Source organism: Momordica charantia, assembly GCF_013281855.1.
Source record: "Momordica charantia cultivar OHB3-1 chromosome 1 unlocalized genomic scaffold, Mcharantia_2.0 BLBB01000001.1, whole genome shotgun sequence".
Classification (NCBI taxonomy): Eukaryota; Viridiplantae; Streptophyta; class Magnoliopsida; order Cucurbitales; family Cucurbitaceae; genus Momordica; species Momordica charantia.
Window position 1 is genome coordinate 946,043 of NW_028275157.1, and position 16,829 is coordinate 962,871.

The 16,829-nt window shown below is 42.2% G+C and overlaps 1 protein-coding gene across 1 annotated transcript; it reads right to left on the minus strand.

Moving 5' to 3' along the window:
- Positions 1–8,699: 8,699 nt before the first annotated feature.
- LOC111017821 (RING/FYVE/PHD zinc finger superfamily protein) lies at positions 8,700–13,884 on the minus strand. Its single transcript, XM_088126165.1, has 5 exons — positions 13,137–13,884; positions 12,585–12,711; positions 11,703–11,918; positions 10,131–10,739; positions 8,700–9,764 (listed from the first exon to the last, which is right to left on the minus strand). Exons 1-5 carry the CDS (start codon positions 13,471–13,473, stop codon positions 8,963–8,965), a joined length of 2,091 nt encoding a protein of 696 aa, XP_087982291.1. The 5' UTR covers positions 13,474–13,884; the 3' UTR covers positions 8,700–8,962.
- Positions 13,885–16,829: the final 2,945 nt, after the last annotated feature.

A 16,829-nucleotide genomic window follows, 5' to 3' on the forward strand; every position in this document is an offset into this window, starting at 1 on the left:
CTCTGACTATTCTGACCTGGAAGAAGATGATGCCCCTAATCAGGAGCGGGTTGAGGTCGGCACCACCCAAGAAGAAGCTCCTTCACAGCAAGGCGGGTCTCGGAGGTCAACCTTCTGGGCTCCCAAGGTGAACTGTCCTCTCACCTCGGCATCGACTGACGTTTCTGAGCTTCTTGTTATTTGTTGTTGTTTGTTTTTGTTTTTTTGTTTTTTTTTTACAAGTCTTTGAACAGAGCTACAAGGTACACAAGCCTTGCTCTGTCCTCTAATGAAATTTTCACTTCTCCAGCTCTGTACATTGTGCTCTGCTCTCTTCTTACTTTTTCCTTAAGCTTCTAAAATTTATTAGAATTGATCACATATAAACAATTTCATCTCGCACCTCTAACTCAAAAGTTTAAAGGATTGAATTCGAAAGAAACTTTGTCACATCGCGCCTTTTCCTTAAGGTTTAAATTTGAGAGTTTCCTTTATTAAATTCAGCATTTCTCCTCGAACTCGGAAGTCCACGAGGTAATATTGAACAACTGAACTTTCCACATCGCACCTTTAACTTAGATGTTCAAAGGGTTGAATTTTAAGTCCATAAATAATTTTGACATCGCACCTCGAACCCGTAGGCTTAGAGGATTAAATTTCATGAAAGAACTTTCCACGTCGCACCTTTAACTTAGATGTTCAAAGCATTGAATTTTAAGTTCATAAATAATTTTGACATCGCACCTCGAACCCGTAGGCTTAGAGGATTGAATTTTATAAAATTTACCTTGGCAGTAATTACTTTGTCAGGTTTAAGTCCTATAGAAGTCTTTGGCCCCCATTTAATTTCTCATTGGACTCGGAGTCATGAAATTAAATAGCTCCACTGTTTATTAAAATTTCATCCCCTTGAAAATTTTTACAAGCCATTCAAGGACTATTTTAACATTTCAAGGGTAATAACGCTTTAAGTGCTCTGCATTCCATGGATGCGCAAGCACGTTTCCTTCCAGATCGGCCAGTATGTACGTTCCTGGTCGGACTATGCCTTTAACTTCGAACGGTCCCTCCCAACTTGGGTCAAGGGTGTCCACGTGTCTCTTAATCTTCCTTAAGACCAAATGTTCGACTTGAAAACTTCGAGGTCGAACTCGAGCGTTGTAATGTCTGGTCATTCTGTTTTAGTACTCTGCCAGGCATAGCTGAGCCATTTCTCTTCTTTCTTCTAACAAGTCAAGGTTGAGGAGTAGCTCTTCCTCATTCCTTACTGGTTCGTACTGTTCCACTCTGTCTGTTGGCATGCCGATCTCTACTGGGACAACAGCTTCGGAGCCGAAGGCCAGTGAGAATGGAGTTTCACCGATTGACTCTCTTGGGGTGGTTCGATATGACCACAGCACTTCGAGTAGCTCCTCGGCCCACCTACCTTTCCTGGAATCCAGTCTCAGCTTAAGTCCGCGCTTAATGATCTTGTTTATCGCTTCAACTTGTCCATTAGCTTTTGGATGGGCGGGGGACGAACTGAGATGGCTTATGCTCAGCTTCTTGCAGAAGTAAGAGGATTCCCGCTCCGCACCCTTTTTCGTTGGAAGATCCATCTACATAGATCGTCCATGGAAGGTCGGAGTCGGTGGGCAGAGATGGCTGGGTGAGCTCTGCGATGAAGTTTGCAACTGCTTGCCCCTTTAATGCAGTTCTAGGTCCGAACTGGATATCGTACTCGCTCAACTCCATTGCCCACTTCATCAAGCGTCCTGATGTTTTTGGTTTGTGGAAGATGTTTTTTAGGGGTAAATTGGTAAGCACCATGATAGGGTGTGCTTGGAAATACGGCCTAAGTCTTCGGGCCGAGGTGACCAAGGCGAGGGCCAGCTTTTCCATTTGTGGATACCTGGTCTCGACCTCGGTCATGGCGTTACTCGTGTAGTAAACTGTACTTTGGCGTACTCCCTCATGCTTAATTAGGGCCTAGCTGACGGCACTATCGGATACCGCCAGATACAAGTGAAGCTTGTGTCTCGGCAGAGGCTTGGCGAGCAGTGGTGCCGAGCAGAGGTAAGTCTTCAATTGATCCAGGGCTTGCTCACACTCAGTCGTCCATTCAAATGGTCATTTCTTTCTCAAGACTTTGAAGAAAGGAAGGCATTTGTCAGTTGACCTCGAGACGAATCTATTCAGGGTTGTAGTCCTTCCATTGAGGCATTGAAGCTGCTTAAGAGTTTTGGGTGCTTCCATCTCGAGCACGACCTTTATCTTCTCTGGGTTAGCTTTGATTTCATGGTTGTTTACCATGAAGCCTAGGAATTTACCTGAGGAGACCCCAAAGACACATTTAGCTGGATTAAGCTTCATTTGATACTTTCGTAGAACTCCGAAGGCTTCGGTCAGATCGAAAAGATGCGACTTTGACTGCTTGCTCTTGACAAGCATGTCGTCCACATACACTTCCATGTTCCGACCGATCTGCTTGGCGAACATCTTATTCACCATTCTTTGGTAGGTCGCATCTGCGTTCTTTAGACTGAAGGGCATAACCTTATAGCAGTACAGACCTTGGTCTGTTATGAATGCAATATGATCTTGATCTGGGACATGCATCTTGATTTGGTTGTACCCGGAGTAAGCATCCATGAAGGTGAACAGCTAGTGACCGGCTGTTACGTCTACAAGCTGGTCGATCCTCGACAGTGGGAAGCAGTCTTTTGGGCATGCCTTATTTAAATTTGTAAAGTCTACACACATTATCCACTTCCCGTTGGATTTTTTCACTAATACAACATTAGAGAGCCACTCGGGATACATAATTTCTCTTATATATTCAGCTTTTAAAAGTTTGTTTGCTTCTTCAACAATTACATCACTCCTCTCCTTATTTACAGGTCTTCTCTTTTGCTTTACAGGTCAGAATGATGGATCTATGTTGAAGCGATGCACCGTGATCTTTGGGTCTATGCCAGGCATGTCCTCGTGGGACCATGCAAAAACGTCCGAGTTGGACCTGAGGAAGTTGATCAGCTCCTCCCTATTAGTGGCCCCCCAGCTTGGTGCCTATGCTTACTTACTTTTCAGAGCTAAGCAAAGGAATAAGCTCGAGCTTCTCTATTGGGGGAGAGAGCTCCATTTTGCATTCCCTGGGTAGGTCGGCCTCTGACTTTTGCTCCCTGGTCCAATTGGCTTGTTTTTCGAGAGCGCACACCGCTGATCCTTTGAGTGTGGAGGCATAACACTCCCTTGAAGTCTTCTGCTCTCCTCGAACTGTGCCCACTCCATTGGGAGTTGAGTACTTCAAAACTTGATGAAGCGTTGAGGGAACAGCCCAGAACGAGTGGATGATAGGTCTCTCAAAGATGGCATTGTAGGCTGACCTGCCGTCGACCACGACGAACTCGACCATCTGCGTGACTTGTGTATCGTCTTACCCTATTGTAACCGGCAAGTCAATACACCCTTCTAGGGAGACCGATTCTCTAGAGAATCCAACCAAGGGTGTTGGACTCTTTTTCAACTGTGACCTGGTCCATCCCAGGGCGAGGTATGTTGTAAGGGACAGAATATTGGCAGACACGCCCCCATCTATCAATACTCTTCGGACCAAGACATGATCAATGAGAGGGGCGATCACCAATGCGTCATTGTGGGGCAAGTAGACCTCCTGCAGGTCGGAATCATCGAAGGTAATGAAGCAGGTCGGTCCTTGCTCCCTAATAGTGCACACCTCGTGCCTGGCTTCGCGAGCTAATTCCTTCCTTTTATTTCTAGACTGGCCCCCACTTGGGCCTCCGAAAATGGTGTTGATGACCGCAGGTCGGTCATCTCGACGAGGTGGCGTCCTTGAACGCTTCCTCTCTTCTTTCTTTTCTACCGAGTTAGACCTCGGTTTGCCAACAAATTTTTTGAAGTAGCCATCTTAAATGAGGTCTTCAATCTGGCACTTGAGTTCCCAGCAACTCGATGTGTTATGGCCGTGATCACGATGAAAACGGCAATATTTATCTTTGTTGCACTTTTTTGGGTCTCCTCGGAGCTTCTCAGGTCGCTTGAGGAGTTTCTCCATCCCAGTCTCCTCAATATTTGTAAGTATTTCTGAGATGGGGATGGTGGTAGGAGTATAATGCTCGTAAGGTCAGCTTCGGTTGAGACCGCTGTCTGACCTGCGATAATCAGTTCGGCTATTGGAGGAGGATGACCCCTTGTCCTTAGACTTGGAATCAGCTTTCCTTTTGTCTTGGTCGGACTTCTTGAGGTCGATCTACTTTTCTGGCCGGCCAGTCTTGGTCCGGAGGAGTTCCTGTCCATCGATAACTTTCTTCTCCTTTTGCAAAACCTCAGCGAAGGTAGTTGGAGCTTCCTCTCCAAGTTTTACGATAAGGGTCTCGTCGGCCAGGCCGGTGAGAAAGTAGCACATGGTCGAATCATCGGAGCAGTGCACGACTTTCAGCTGCTCCTCCTGAAACCTTGTAACGTATTCTCTAAGCGTCTCGCCCTCCTTCTGTCTGATGGTGGCGAGATGAGTCGCTGTCCTTCTGTCATAGTGCCGAGAAGAGAATTGACTGATGAACTCTTTCCTCAGCTGAGAGTAGGTCGATATCGACTTGGCCGGCAATCTTCTATACCACAAGCGGGCGCTGCCGGTAAGTGCGATCTGGAAGACGCGACATTTGATGGCATCTGTTGCCGCTTGAAAATCCATGAGGCCTTCAAAAACCTCAACATAGTCTTTTGGGTCCTTAGACCCATCATATGGTTTCATAGTGGGAGTTTTGAACTTTGGAGGGATGGGAGCCTCCAAGATGTCCGAGGTGAATGGCGATTCTCCTAAGTCGCCATCATCAAATGCACTCATTTTTACCTCGCACCTTGCCTTTAAGGCTTCAACCTGAGCATCAAATTTGCTCTTAAGTTGGTCGAACTCTTCCCTAGTAATCATTCCCTCAGGAACTATTGGGTTGTAAGAAGATTCGGCCTGCTGGTTGGAGTTTTTGTGCGAGCATGCTGGACTTCGTCCTCTTCGGAGGGACGAGCTTCTCTTTCTGTTAAGATGATTGACTGGGCGTTTATGCTGAACGCACGCACTAAGCGTGGTAACAATTATATAGATGCAAGCGCACACCTGTCAGAGTAATATAAAATGGATGGAGTATCCAAGTATCGATCCTCAAGGACTTCTAAATAATTTCCAAACTCTAAAGTTTTAAAGAATAGTGAATGTTGAAATGAGTGATTCTTGTAAAATGGGAAGCGGTCACAAATAATGGTTTTGGATTTGGGATTTGGACTTATAATGATAAAACCTAGCCCGAATTACTTCAAGTTAGCCAACAAAGAATCAAGGATATGCTAAGGACGATATGTATTTTACTTTAGGAACCAACGACTACGCTTTTCACTTGACTTATGTCTAAGCAAGTTCAAAGTCCTAAGACATTCCCTAATATGTCTATTATGAGAGATATCTTAGTTTTAGGATGGAAATAGTCGCAACCTCGGGTTAAGGTCCTATGTCTAGGCTACTTAAGCGGAACTCTTATGTCTAAGGCGCTCCTCTCCTTGGTTTAACCACTCAACAATGCAAATAAGCAACCTTTTCAGTATTGACTTGTTAAGACTTACAGTGGCCTTCTCTAAATCCTAACTTTTTGGGAAAACATGTTGAGCAATGAATGGAAAGCAAAAACACTACTTCTTAGCAACCCTTTTTAGAAATAAAAGGCTAACTATCCATAACCGGGCTAGAGACGGGAATTTAGAAAGACATTTTGAAGAAAATACAGCAAGTAAAATGGTTGAAATTGGAATGCATGTGTGAAAAACAAAAGTTAGCTAACGGAGAGTTTTTATCGGGATTGAGAGCTTCGCCCTTCTCTTTCAAGCAAGGGGGAGTGTCACGTGCTCTTTCCTCCAAAAATACAACTCTCTTAACTAAAAATAAAGTAAAGGCAAAGGGAAGATAAGCAAAGTGCTGGATTTTTATATATTTGAATAAGTAGAAAATAACTAAGTACAAATGGAAACAAAACAAAGCTCAATAAAGGAATGTAAAGTGCTCGGGATTTAAAAACCAAAAGCAACTAATGAAAGCAACTCAAAAGTACTTAGAAAGCAACAAAGAAACACTAAAAATGATCAAGAGAAGGAAGCAAGGCTTGATGCATTTGGTGGAGAAGCTGCTGGAATTTATAGCTGTGCAGAATTGGTTAGGTAGGTCCTAAAACGATGGTGAATCACCCATTTCCAACTCTTTTGACTGACCAAATCGTGCTCAAACTGATAGTGGAACACTTCTTCTACACGTATGCATCGGTTGGAACCACCAAAACGCATTGGAAGACGCGTTTCATTAAGGGCAAAGTTGGAAGAAAAACTGTTTTTCTGCAGGCTTCCCAGGCGCCTGGCGCCTCCCATGTAGGTATTTCCGACTTTTTGCTTCTTTTGATTAATTTGCACTCTCAAATGGTCCTAAAACGTCATAAATACAATATAAGCCAACCACAAACCATAATATATGAATTTTGCATGAATTGGAACTCAAACGACCGAGAAAAATCCGAAACAAAGCTGAAACATAGTAAAAACAGCATCTAAAACCTTCTTTTTACGCATGTAAACAAGCGTAATCAATGATCGCGGAGATCACTCTTCGGGCGACTATACTACGCATTTTCATCGCCTCTGGGGTACTCCTCGTCGGCTGGATTGAGGTGAAGATCCCCGTGTTCGTGCACTCCTTCGTGCACCACTTGGTCCTCAAACCGGGACCTGGCACCAGAAGCTTGCACCATTTCGTTATACATCTCTTCCATGGTACGCATCTGGGTGCGCATTGCCTCCATCTCTTTTTGAAGGGCATCAAAATTCTCCTTAGTATGAGCTGGGGCCTGAGCTCGGGTGGCTCTCTTGGAGGCACCACCTCGGCCACGATTGGCCTTAGTTGGTTTAGGATGTGCCGCTGGCAGAACAAGTGTGGTGATGCGTGCCGACCTACGGAGCTGTTCGGTCCCTAGGCCCTCTTGAATCTGACCTTCTGCCACTTCCACCCCGACTTCTCTCTGGTGGCCATCGTTAGCAGCCATAGCTATTTGGTTTGCCGTGTTGGTCGAGTTTGCTAGCTGAACCATCTTTGTTTGTTTCTTAGAACGGGATGACTTAAATTGTCCTCCCCACAGATGGCGCCAAATGTTTATGCAAAGAATTGCACAACGTTATTTCACGAACCAAGCTCGAACCCGGTCCCCGGCTTGACCTGAACTCAAGAATGAACTTGCACAAGAGGGCCAACTCTCCGACGCTCAAGTCAGTTCTAGTCGGACTCAATATTAAGTTCGAGGTGAGATTCGATACTTGAGTGTGAAATTAGGCCCTCTATTTATAGGTAGTGGGTCCGACAGCACTTACGACCGGCGGTTATCCCTGTCTTTTACTATGTTGAACCTGTCGGGTTTGAGTAGATTGAACCCCTTCAGGCCGAACCCTGGCCTTTACACTTAGTCTTGCATACGGATAAATTTGGTCTCCTCGGCAGGTTCGAGATGGAACTAGAATAGTTCTTTTAATTTTAAACCCCAATAAGCGTCCTCCACGTGTCCACGGTATTTTTATCCCCAAACAGAGTGTGTGGGATGCATTTTAGTCGACTCGACCTTCTATTCCTTGGTCTTCTTTGCTTTGGTTCGGTGGGAACATTCCGAAACATTCTTTCATTGCCTGGTTGGTGCTGCGTGATTGGCTTGCTACGTTGGAATTCTTTCGTTCGTGTTTTCTGTGTGTTTTGTGCTAGCTTTGAGTCCCGAGATCATCTGTTCTTTAAGCGCATTTTTAGTTGGGAGGTCTTGTCTGAACTGGTTCTTCTCACCGGATTTCATATTGGTCTACTAAACATGCTTGGATCGGTTACATTAGTGTTGGGAAGTCATTTGTTTTTTTAATATATTTACCTTTGCAAAAAAAAAGCTCTTTTTGTTATTCTGATTTTCTCGTTATTTTTACAACTATATTTAGGGGTGAGCAAAGCACCCCGAAAAACCGATCCGACCGAACCAACGTCGGTCGGTCGGTTTGGTGAAGATGTCGGTCGGAATCAGTTTTTTATTTATAAAGCCGATCTATTAGTCGGTCGGTTTGGTCGGAAAAATATTTTCCGACCAAACGACATATGTTATTTAATTATAAAAATAAAAATAAAAAGGGACAGACCGCATTAAATGCAGTCTGCCATGCGTGACTGCTGTTGTGCAGTAGCAGCATGAAAGCTCGCCTATTGTTCATGTCTCTCCTAGTTTTCGTTTCACAAAGAAGGCCGACTGCAACTCCACACCGCCATCTTCCTAAAAAAAAAGTATTTGATACAAAAACCGACGAACCGGCTAGTTGATCAGTTGGTGCAAGTAAACATAACAGAGGAAGTCGGTTTACATAATAGGAAACCGACTAGGTCGGTTTTTGACGTCAGGATCAGCCAAAAACCGATCCCGATCGACCGATGCTCACCCGTAACTATATTACTCATAAAAAAATAGTTCATATATTTGTAATCAAGTGTCAATTTCATGGTATAAGCTGCTATATCTGCAATTAACTGTCAATTTGTTTGCTACAAGCGGCTCTAAAATATACGAGCCGATAATGAAGGTCAAGTCATAAAATTTAGAAGTTGAGAGCATAAAATCAAACCATGACCACATAATCCCAAGTTAACATCAAGATCAAACATCGACACAGACACATGAATTTGAAAGAGTTGGTAAATTCCATCTCTTTTTTCTCTTTTTTTTTCTTTGGTTTTTCCGATCCGTGGTCACATAAATCCCAAGTTTCGCCATCAGTTGAACATGTACAAGAATAACAAAACTAGGAAACACATCTAATCAGAGATTTCGGCCAAACTTCTTCACATGTACACATTCTCCTTCTCCCACCCCCACCACCAAACAAGAACCAAAAAAAGAAAAAAAAACTGAAACCAAAACTATATACATCCATACAGATCTCAACTAACGTAGCCTAGTTTCGAAAGAGTATCCGCCTCTGTCTCCCCGCTCGTATTCATCGCAACGATCGAGCTTCTGCATTTATAACATACAAATTTCCCCGGGACGTTGTCCGAGTCTTGGATTCCTGAACATCTTGTATGCCGCCAAACGCCACAGAGATCGCACGCTAGCATTCTCTCGCCATCGTCGTCCTTGGCTCCGCAACTGCAATCGACAGTCCACCTTTCCACCCCCCTCTCCATTCGAAACCTGTTCAGCGCAGTTTTCACTCCGCATCTTCCTCGGACACGTACGGACTCCGATTGTCCGAACAACAACTTGACCTGGGTGGAATCATCTACACCGCCATGGTCGACTATTTCTTCTACTTGAAACCTTCTGAACATCAAATATACGTCTTGGAAAGCTTTTGATGCTTCCAGCTTCAGGTCAGACATGGTTGCATTAGATGGAAGTACTACTAGTTCCCAAGGGGGTCTTGAAGAATTGTCTTTCAAGTCCTCCACGACTTCAACCTCGCACGAGAGGCATATCGAAGAAGGATTCAACTTAGTCGATAGCTTCTCGGGTTTATAATCTTTCACAAACTGCTTACAGTCTATGAGCTTCTCCGCCGAGCTTACCGCTGCATCCCTTGTTGCTTGGGGACCATAGTTAACCATAGAATGTGGATGGAGCATGGCTTCGTACAAATATCTCAAGTCCAACAGAAGATTTTCTTCAGATGGGTAGTTAGAGATGGACGATTCGGTGCAAACAGTGGCTGTATCCGATGAAATGCCGCTGCCAGGCTCGATTCTGCAAAACAAAAAAGTTACTCTTGAGAGACCACACACTATAAGCAGCCTTGCACAAGTGTATGCTAAAAACAATAAGGTTAAATTACAAATGTGATCCCCAACATGATTTCACTCAGCTTGATTAGAAAATATGTCACATATTCAATAAGATAACAAGGATGATTTATGACATTTAACTCAGACTTAAGGGACCACCGAATTGAAACTTCCCAATCACATGAACGAAATTGGAACCAATCTCAAGCAAGTCAAACCACAAGGAAACTTGAGACATCGCTCAATCTTATAAGACCAAATTTGTAATTTAACCTAACAATAACATGAAAAAGATCAGAAAAGAAATACGTGTTTATTTTTATTTTACCTGTATTCGAAAGCACCTGATTGAGGATTGCGTTGAGCATTAACAACCATCCCATCAGATGATACTTTCCCTCCAAGATTCTTAAGACAATAATCAAGGAGTTCTGGTGGTCCTGCTTTGCACACAGCCCCCCTAAGGGTGCGCCAAGTTACCCAATTCGACCCGGATACCGCATGTAGCACTTTTAACATTGCTTCTTCAACACGTGTAACATCGCTTCTCGTCCACGAGCACAAGACCCTTGACTGCTGCTTCTCATCCGATACATCATTAATGGTTGATGATGACTTGCGAACATTGTGAATTAAGCTCATCAGAAACCTGAAGAGATCTCTCACATTTAAAAGCTTACGCTCCGACAAAGACTGATAATATGAAATTATGTCCTGCAGGTGCGAACGGGGCTTCCGTCCTTGAGATGAAAAGATTGACAAGGGCAGGCTGGAGAGGGTTTCAACAGCCATTTTGTAGGCATCAAGAGTCACAGCAAAGCTACCAGCACCAAATTCGTAACCCCACTCGCCATACCATGGATGACCTTTGGTGATGGCATGAAGCAGCCGATACTCGAGCCCGTACTTCTTGGACACATCCATCACACTTACCTTTCTGCTCATAGAAAGAATGCAAAAAATCAATTACGTCCATGTACCCATAACTGAAATGAATGTAACTAAACTCATAAATGAAGAATTTGCCATTTTCACCATTTCCAGCACAAAAGAGAGCATGGATTGAATAAAAATCAATGGATTATACAAATACCACTTCTCATTAACCTTATACAAAATATTCAAACTTCAGGCAGACACCAAATAACCTTATAGCATATTTCCAGTTTCTGTCTCTCTCTCTCTTTTTTTGTTTTTTTGATAACCCAGAATCGATAGCTAAAGCCAGGGGCACCCATGCCCGTTCCAAGACACGGACCTAAGAGACATCAAGGATTTTTGGTATTAAGCTCACCCAAAAGTTCGTACACAAGACCTCATGATAGGTAATACCACAAAACCCGTGTCCTTGCCAACAGAGCCGCTCATTGAGGCTGCATATTTCCAGCTTCATCCTTAAGAAACCACTAGGAATGAAAGAAGTTCAAACAAAATAAAATGCCTCACCTTATGACAATGCATTTTGAGTACCTAATTTGTAAAGGAACATCATGACAATAATGAAAGCTTTTTCTCCTGGATCTGGGTGGGGAGGGTGACATGATACCCTCCAAGAAAAACAAAAATCTACAGAATTTTTAAGGTTTCACTCAACAGTCTGCTTCATCATGCATAGATTGTTATTAACACAGATTTCCAACATAACAAAATCATTTCAAATCATTACTACCAAGCTTAGATGTTCCATAAACAGCTTAAAAGATGGCAAACAAAAGCATTTGAACAATAAAAGCAAGACACTTACATGTCAATACTTCAATTGAGAATATGATGTGAGCCGACTCTAAAACGATCTACTGTACATACATTTTCTGAAAAGGATTCACGATTCACTATAGTAATGATTGACCTGACTCACATTTCTCTAAAAGATTCACTATTCACTATAGTAATGACTGACCTGACTCCAAGCATTTTACAAAATCGATCCCAAAAATCCATAATATGGCATCCCGATAGGTGCCTCGAACCACCCTCTCTTCCATTGACCCTGAGTAGATGCCCATAACCATTGGAGTGAACCACAGCGTGTAAGAGATGAGTATTGTTCTCTAACTGCTGGTACACCCAATCTTCTACATCATCTGTGCTCGTTACATGATTGCACGACTTGCATCTAGTAATAATAACAAATAAAATAATTTCAACAAGCGCAACAACAACATTCAGAGAGCCTAAAGAAAACTAAAGTTTAAAGGAAAAAAAAATCAAGAAGCAGGTCAACAATCATTCAAATGATAGAAAACAAAAAACACTGAAACCAATTGCAAACATAAGAAAATGAATTTGGGACAGTAGTTAATTATTTACACTATTTAAATAGTAAGGGAAAATATAGCAGTATTGATCCCAGAAAGATCATTTAATTTTGCACACATAAATATACTATTTCGGTCATATAACAAAACGTCTACATTAAACAACAAATATGATCCTTATGGTTTGAGCTCGAATTAAATTAATCTCTATGGCCTGAAAGTTTCAATTTAGTTCACATGGTTTGAGACTAGATTCAATTTGGTCTCTATAATTTGGTTAAACTTCATAAAACTGTCTCTAAACCATTTTTTACCCACCCGAAAAAACACCAATAAGCATCCATCCTAATACATTTAACTAACATAGTTAGCCAATCTGGAAGCATCAGCCTAGTAGTAGTTAACAAAAAATGGAGAATCTGTGATTGATGATAACGCATAGAAACCAATTTGAACCTGTTAAAACCATAAGAACTAAATTGAATAAACTGAAAATAGAGATTCGGGAGGGAGAGGAAGCTCACTTAGACTCACAGAGATGCAAGACATCTCCACAGCACATGCATGGTTTATGATATCCTCCAATGGAACTCCCATTTGCCTTTATTATGAAATGGTATCGTTTCCCACACACTGGGTGCGCACTCCACCCTACGTTAACAAATCCACATTTGAAAATCATATACTATATATATTAAACAGAACACGCAACCACGAATGAATTTTGTCAGCTTCATTCCATCATCATCTTCCACAAACAAACAAAACAACCCTCAATTTTCCATGAAAATCACTCCTTTTCCCATCCCCCAATCTTCTCCTCTCCCTTCTTTCTTATTCATTTACTTAATTAATAATTAAACAAAAAGGCCAAAGAGAAAACTACCACTACACGACACCGTAGTCCAAATAAGAATAACATCCGGATAACTCGAACCCGGCCACGTGGGAGACGTCAAAGGGTGGTGGGCCCCACGGGCAAAAGAATTACGAGAACTGAATTGAAATGAAAATATCGTATCGTATCGTAATTGGTATTGTATGATTGTATCGTATCGTGGGTTTGGGGGACTCACCGACGACGCGGCACTGGTCGCAGTAGAGGGATCTGGAAGAGGAGACGTCCTCCTCGACGATGTCGAGATAGACGACGGGGGGCTGGGAGTCGTGGACGAGGTCGCCGACGCGGAAGAGGATCTGCCATGTGAGGAGGTGCGGGAAGAGGGACGAGGGAGGGGGCAGCAGCGCGTGCTTGGAGAGGAACGTGCGGACGTTGGATCGGAAGGGACCGGTGAAGAGGTGGTCGGCGCCGGCGCCGGACATGGATTCTGATGACGGGAATGAGAGGAAGTCGTAGAGATCGGCAGTGACTCTTCTCTTCATTCTCTTGAGGGGGCGGCCGTTAACCACCATGCCGGATCCGGATGCGTTGGGGGATCAAGAGCAAAACACGCCCTCAGTCCAGATCTCGATCTCGATCTCAGATCCGGATTCGGAGAAACAGACGGCGGAGATTAGGGTTTCGTTACACAAAGAAAGAGAGAGAAACTGTAACGTTGAAACCGGACCAGGCGGTGGTACAGCTAAGCTAGCGCTAGGGCTTTCTTTTTTCTTTTTTTCTTTTTTTCTTTTTCTTTTTTTTTTTAGTGTGATTTTTTTTTTTATGTGTTTGTTTTGCTTCCTGGAGACGAGATGAGACGAGGATTTCGAAATTTGAACACCAAATAGAGTCGAGTCGGTTTCTTTTAGAGAGAGAGAGAGTAATTAAGAGGGGAGAGAGAGAGGGAGTGGGTTTCTCTCTCTCACAGCTTCAGACAAAAGCAAATAACAATCCCTTCTTTTTTCACTTTTTCCCATTTCTCTTTGTATTACAATTATTTTAAATTATAATTTCTTTTTTGTTTCTTTTACTCTTCTTTAGTCGATTGAAGATATTTGTCAATTACCACTAAACTATTTTTACTTTAACTATTCTTTAGTATTACTTACCTATAAAAATAATGTATGTCTATTGGTATGACTCTAAGGAAGTGCTGGGAGACGAGCCCAGGTTCGATATCAATAATTTGAGAATGTTAAGTTTCATGTTAAATTTGGAGGTTTTGTGATGTTGGAGAATGGAAAATTTTTGTTTGGGGCAAGAATGTGTAGCCTGCGATTGGATATTTTGTGCTTGAGAAACAGGAATCTGATATTGGATTAACTATTTCAACCCTTTTACAATATTGTATTTTATTTTTTAAATTAAAAGGAAAAAAGATGGTGGGCAACCCCAGTTGAGGAATCCAAGAGTTTTAAGTCCATGCCCAAACATGGGTTTGGTTTCACCATATTCCTAACCCCTCCTCCCAAATAAAAATAAAAACACTTTTTACTTTACTCAAATTAATTTTATTATATTAAAAAAATCAATTTTTTATTTATTATTTCATAAGCTGAGTGTAATCTACCTATATTTCTTTATTCTTGAGTCTAATTTTTTACATGGTACGTATCAAATTTAAATAAAATCAAAGCCTTTGAGAATCTCATTCTCATTCCCTATGCTCCCAACCTTTTTTTATTAAAGAAAATTAGAATTTTTAGAATGAGTGAACAATTGACTGTATTAAAAATGGCCGGAGCATCAAAATTGCAAAAATGATTTAATTGATTTCTATCCACCATTGATTTGGAGGACGCGACATCCGGATGGGTACTTAGAGTGTTCTTCAGAGGTACCTACAAAACAGGTAGGCCACTCCGACACCCAAATCAGTTAGGAATCAGAGCTTAACAGATCAATGGCGTCAATCCAATTTATATAACTTATTGAAAGACTCGATTCAAAAATGTTCCATACCCTCACTAGCACTATACTCATTCTCATTCGATAGGAATTTGATTAGACAGATTTTTCGTACATGGGCATGAGATGTGGTGGTGTATTTATAGCGGTCAATGGGGTAGATGGTTGTCCCATCGGGTATTCTCCTGTTCGAGTTGGGTCCCCCTGAACACCTATGATCCTCACTACTGTGTTAGGTGAGATCTAGCGTCTGGCTTCCCCGCTAAATGACCAACGCCAACCTGTTAGATCGACTTCTTCGATTTTTCACGAACAGGTCGGGTGTCTACAATTTGATCCCCAACACGAGTAGCTTTCTAGAAATGTATTTGCGAGTGATATAGTTACATCTATTTTTTCAAAATCAGACATCCTAATGTCACTGCCAAACTAGGTGTCTATTCACCATTACATTTTGTTAAATCCATCTAAACTAATATATATATATATATTTCATTTTGTTTGATAGGTTATAAAAGATTTTGATTTTCCTTTTTTTTTCCTTACCCAATATGTTTGATTTTACCTTTCAAAATAACTTTTTTATTCGTTCTCCTAGATTCTAAGAGATTTGATTTGTACACTGTCTCTCTCCTTATCTTACTTTTTCCAATTTTTTCACTCTTATTTGTTAAGATAGGGTACTTTATATTCCTTTTCTGTTCTTTCGTTTACGAGAGAAATTTGATTGTTTTCTATATTAATTTAATTTTTTTTGTTAATAAATTTTAATTTTTAAATTTGATTTTATTCTAGGGCATATATTGCTTAGGTGGGTGGAATCACTAATCCCATGGAGGAAATTTGGTTAAAAGTAAATATTTCTCAATCTAATATGTTTACTAATTGAGTATAGTTTAGTAATAAGGTATATTGCTTTTATGTTCTATAATTCACTTTGTAAGATATAGGACCAAATCTTAACAAATATAGATACTGTTGGAGGTGGAGACGCCGATTGTCAGAGGCTGAGCTTTCCCACACGAGAAAAAGAGAAGGCACCGAGCTAACAGGTCGGGAAGAGAACCTTGGACTGCGAAAGCGAGCCCCAACGTCGACTTCATGAAGGTAACAGATCTAGTCACCAGTATGGCCACGGTACTTGGCATGTCACCTAACTCTAGAACAATGAACTAAGACTGATGGGACATAAAACTACCCATTAGCCCACTATAAATGCATCCACATTTCACCCAATCAGGTATGAGAATCTGTCTGAAGCCGATCTGCCTAACTCAGATTCTAAACTAACTTGAGTGTTTGAGTGATCTACCTGTATTTGCAGGTCTCCTTGAGTAGTTCGCTTCAAACCAGCTCGAGGCGACCTGTGTTGGGTCGCCTTGCAGGACTTAGGCAAATTTTGGCATCAATAGTTGGCGTCGTCTGTGGGAAACGTCATCATCACCAGATCGCTCTACGCCTCGAAGCAATGATGGAAGGTTCAAAACCTTCAAGTAACCGAGAATCAGGAGATCGGGGACGATTTACTGATCACCGAGATCCCAAAATGCAACTAGGCGCGCGTAAGCCACCTATCAACAGGAAGCCGAGGACCAAGCAGACTTACAAAGGTCGCGGACCCAGGTCCCAAACGAGTTGGTCACCGACCCCCAAGACAAAATGGCTGCCTTGAGGGCATATGTGGCTGCTCTGAAAGAGTTGTCCCGCTCCCCTAGCTGCTGGAACTCGAAATGCAATACGACCCGAGGAAGGGAAAAGCTAAATCCAACTGGAAAGAGGTAGTGAGGTGCGTAAATCTGAACCCCTCCAAACGGATCCTGGGAAGAAACAACCGAGCATGAGGCCAGGATGACCTCCACACATATTTCTCCCCACGGAACAGCAAAGACCTTAAAAATCGCCTTGATCGAAAGTACTTCGCATTGATCGAACGTACTTCGCCAAAAAGATTGAACGACCAGTTCGGTGAGAATCAGTTAAC

Coding starts and splice junctions, on each gene's coding strand:
- LOC111017821 (XM_088126165.1), bottom strand. CDS start 13,473: ATGGTGGTTAACGGCCGCCCCCTCAAGAGAATGAAGAGAAGAGTCACT. Junction 12,712..13,136: donor CGACCAGTGCCGCGTCGTCG/GTGAGTCCCCCA, acceptor TTGTTAACGTAG/GGTGGAGTGCGCACCCAGTG. Junction 9,765..10,130: donor TCAGGTGCTTTCGAATACAG/GTAAAATAAAAA, acceptor TTTGTTTTGCAG/AATCGAGCCTGGCAGCGGCA.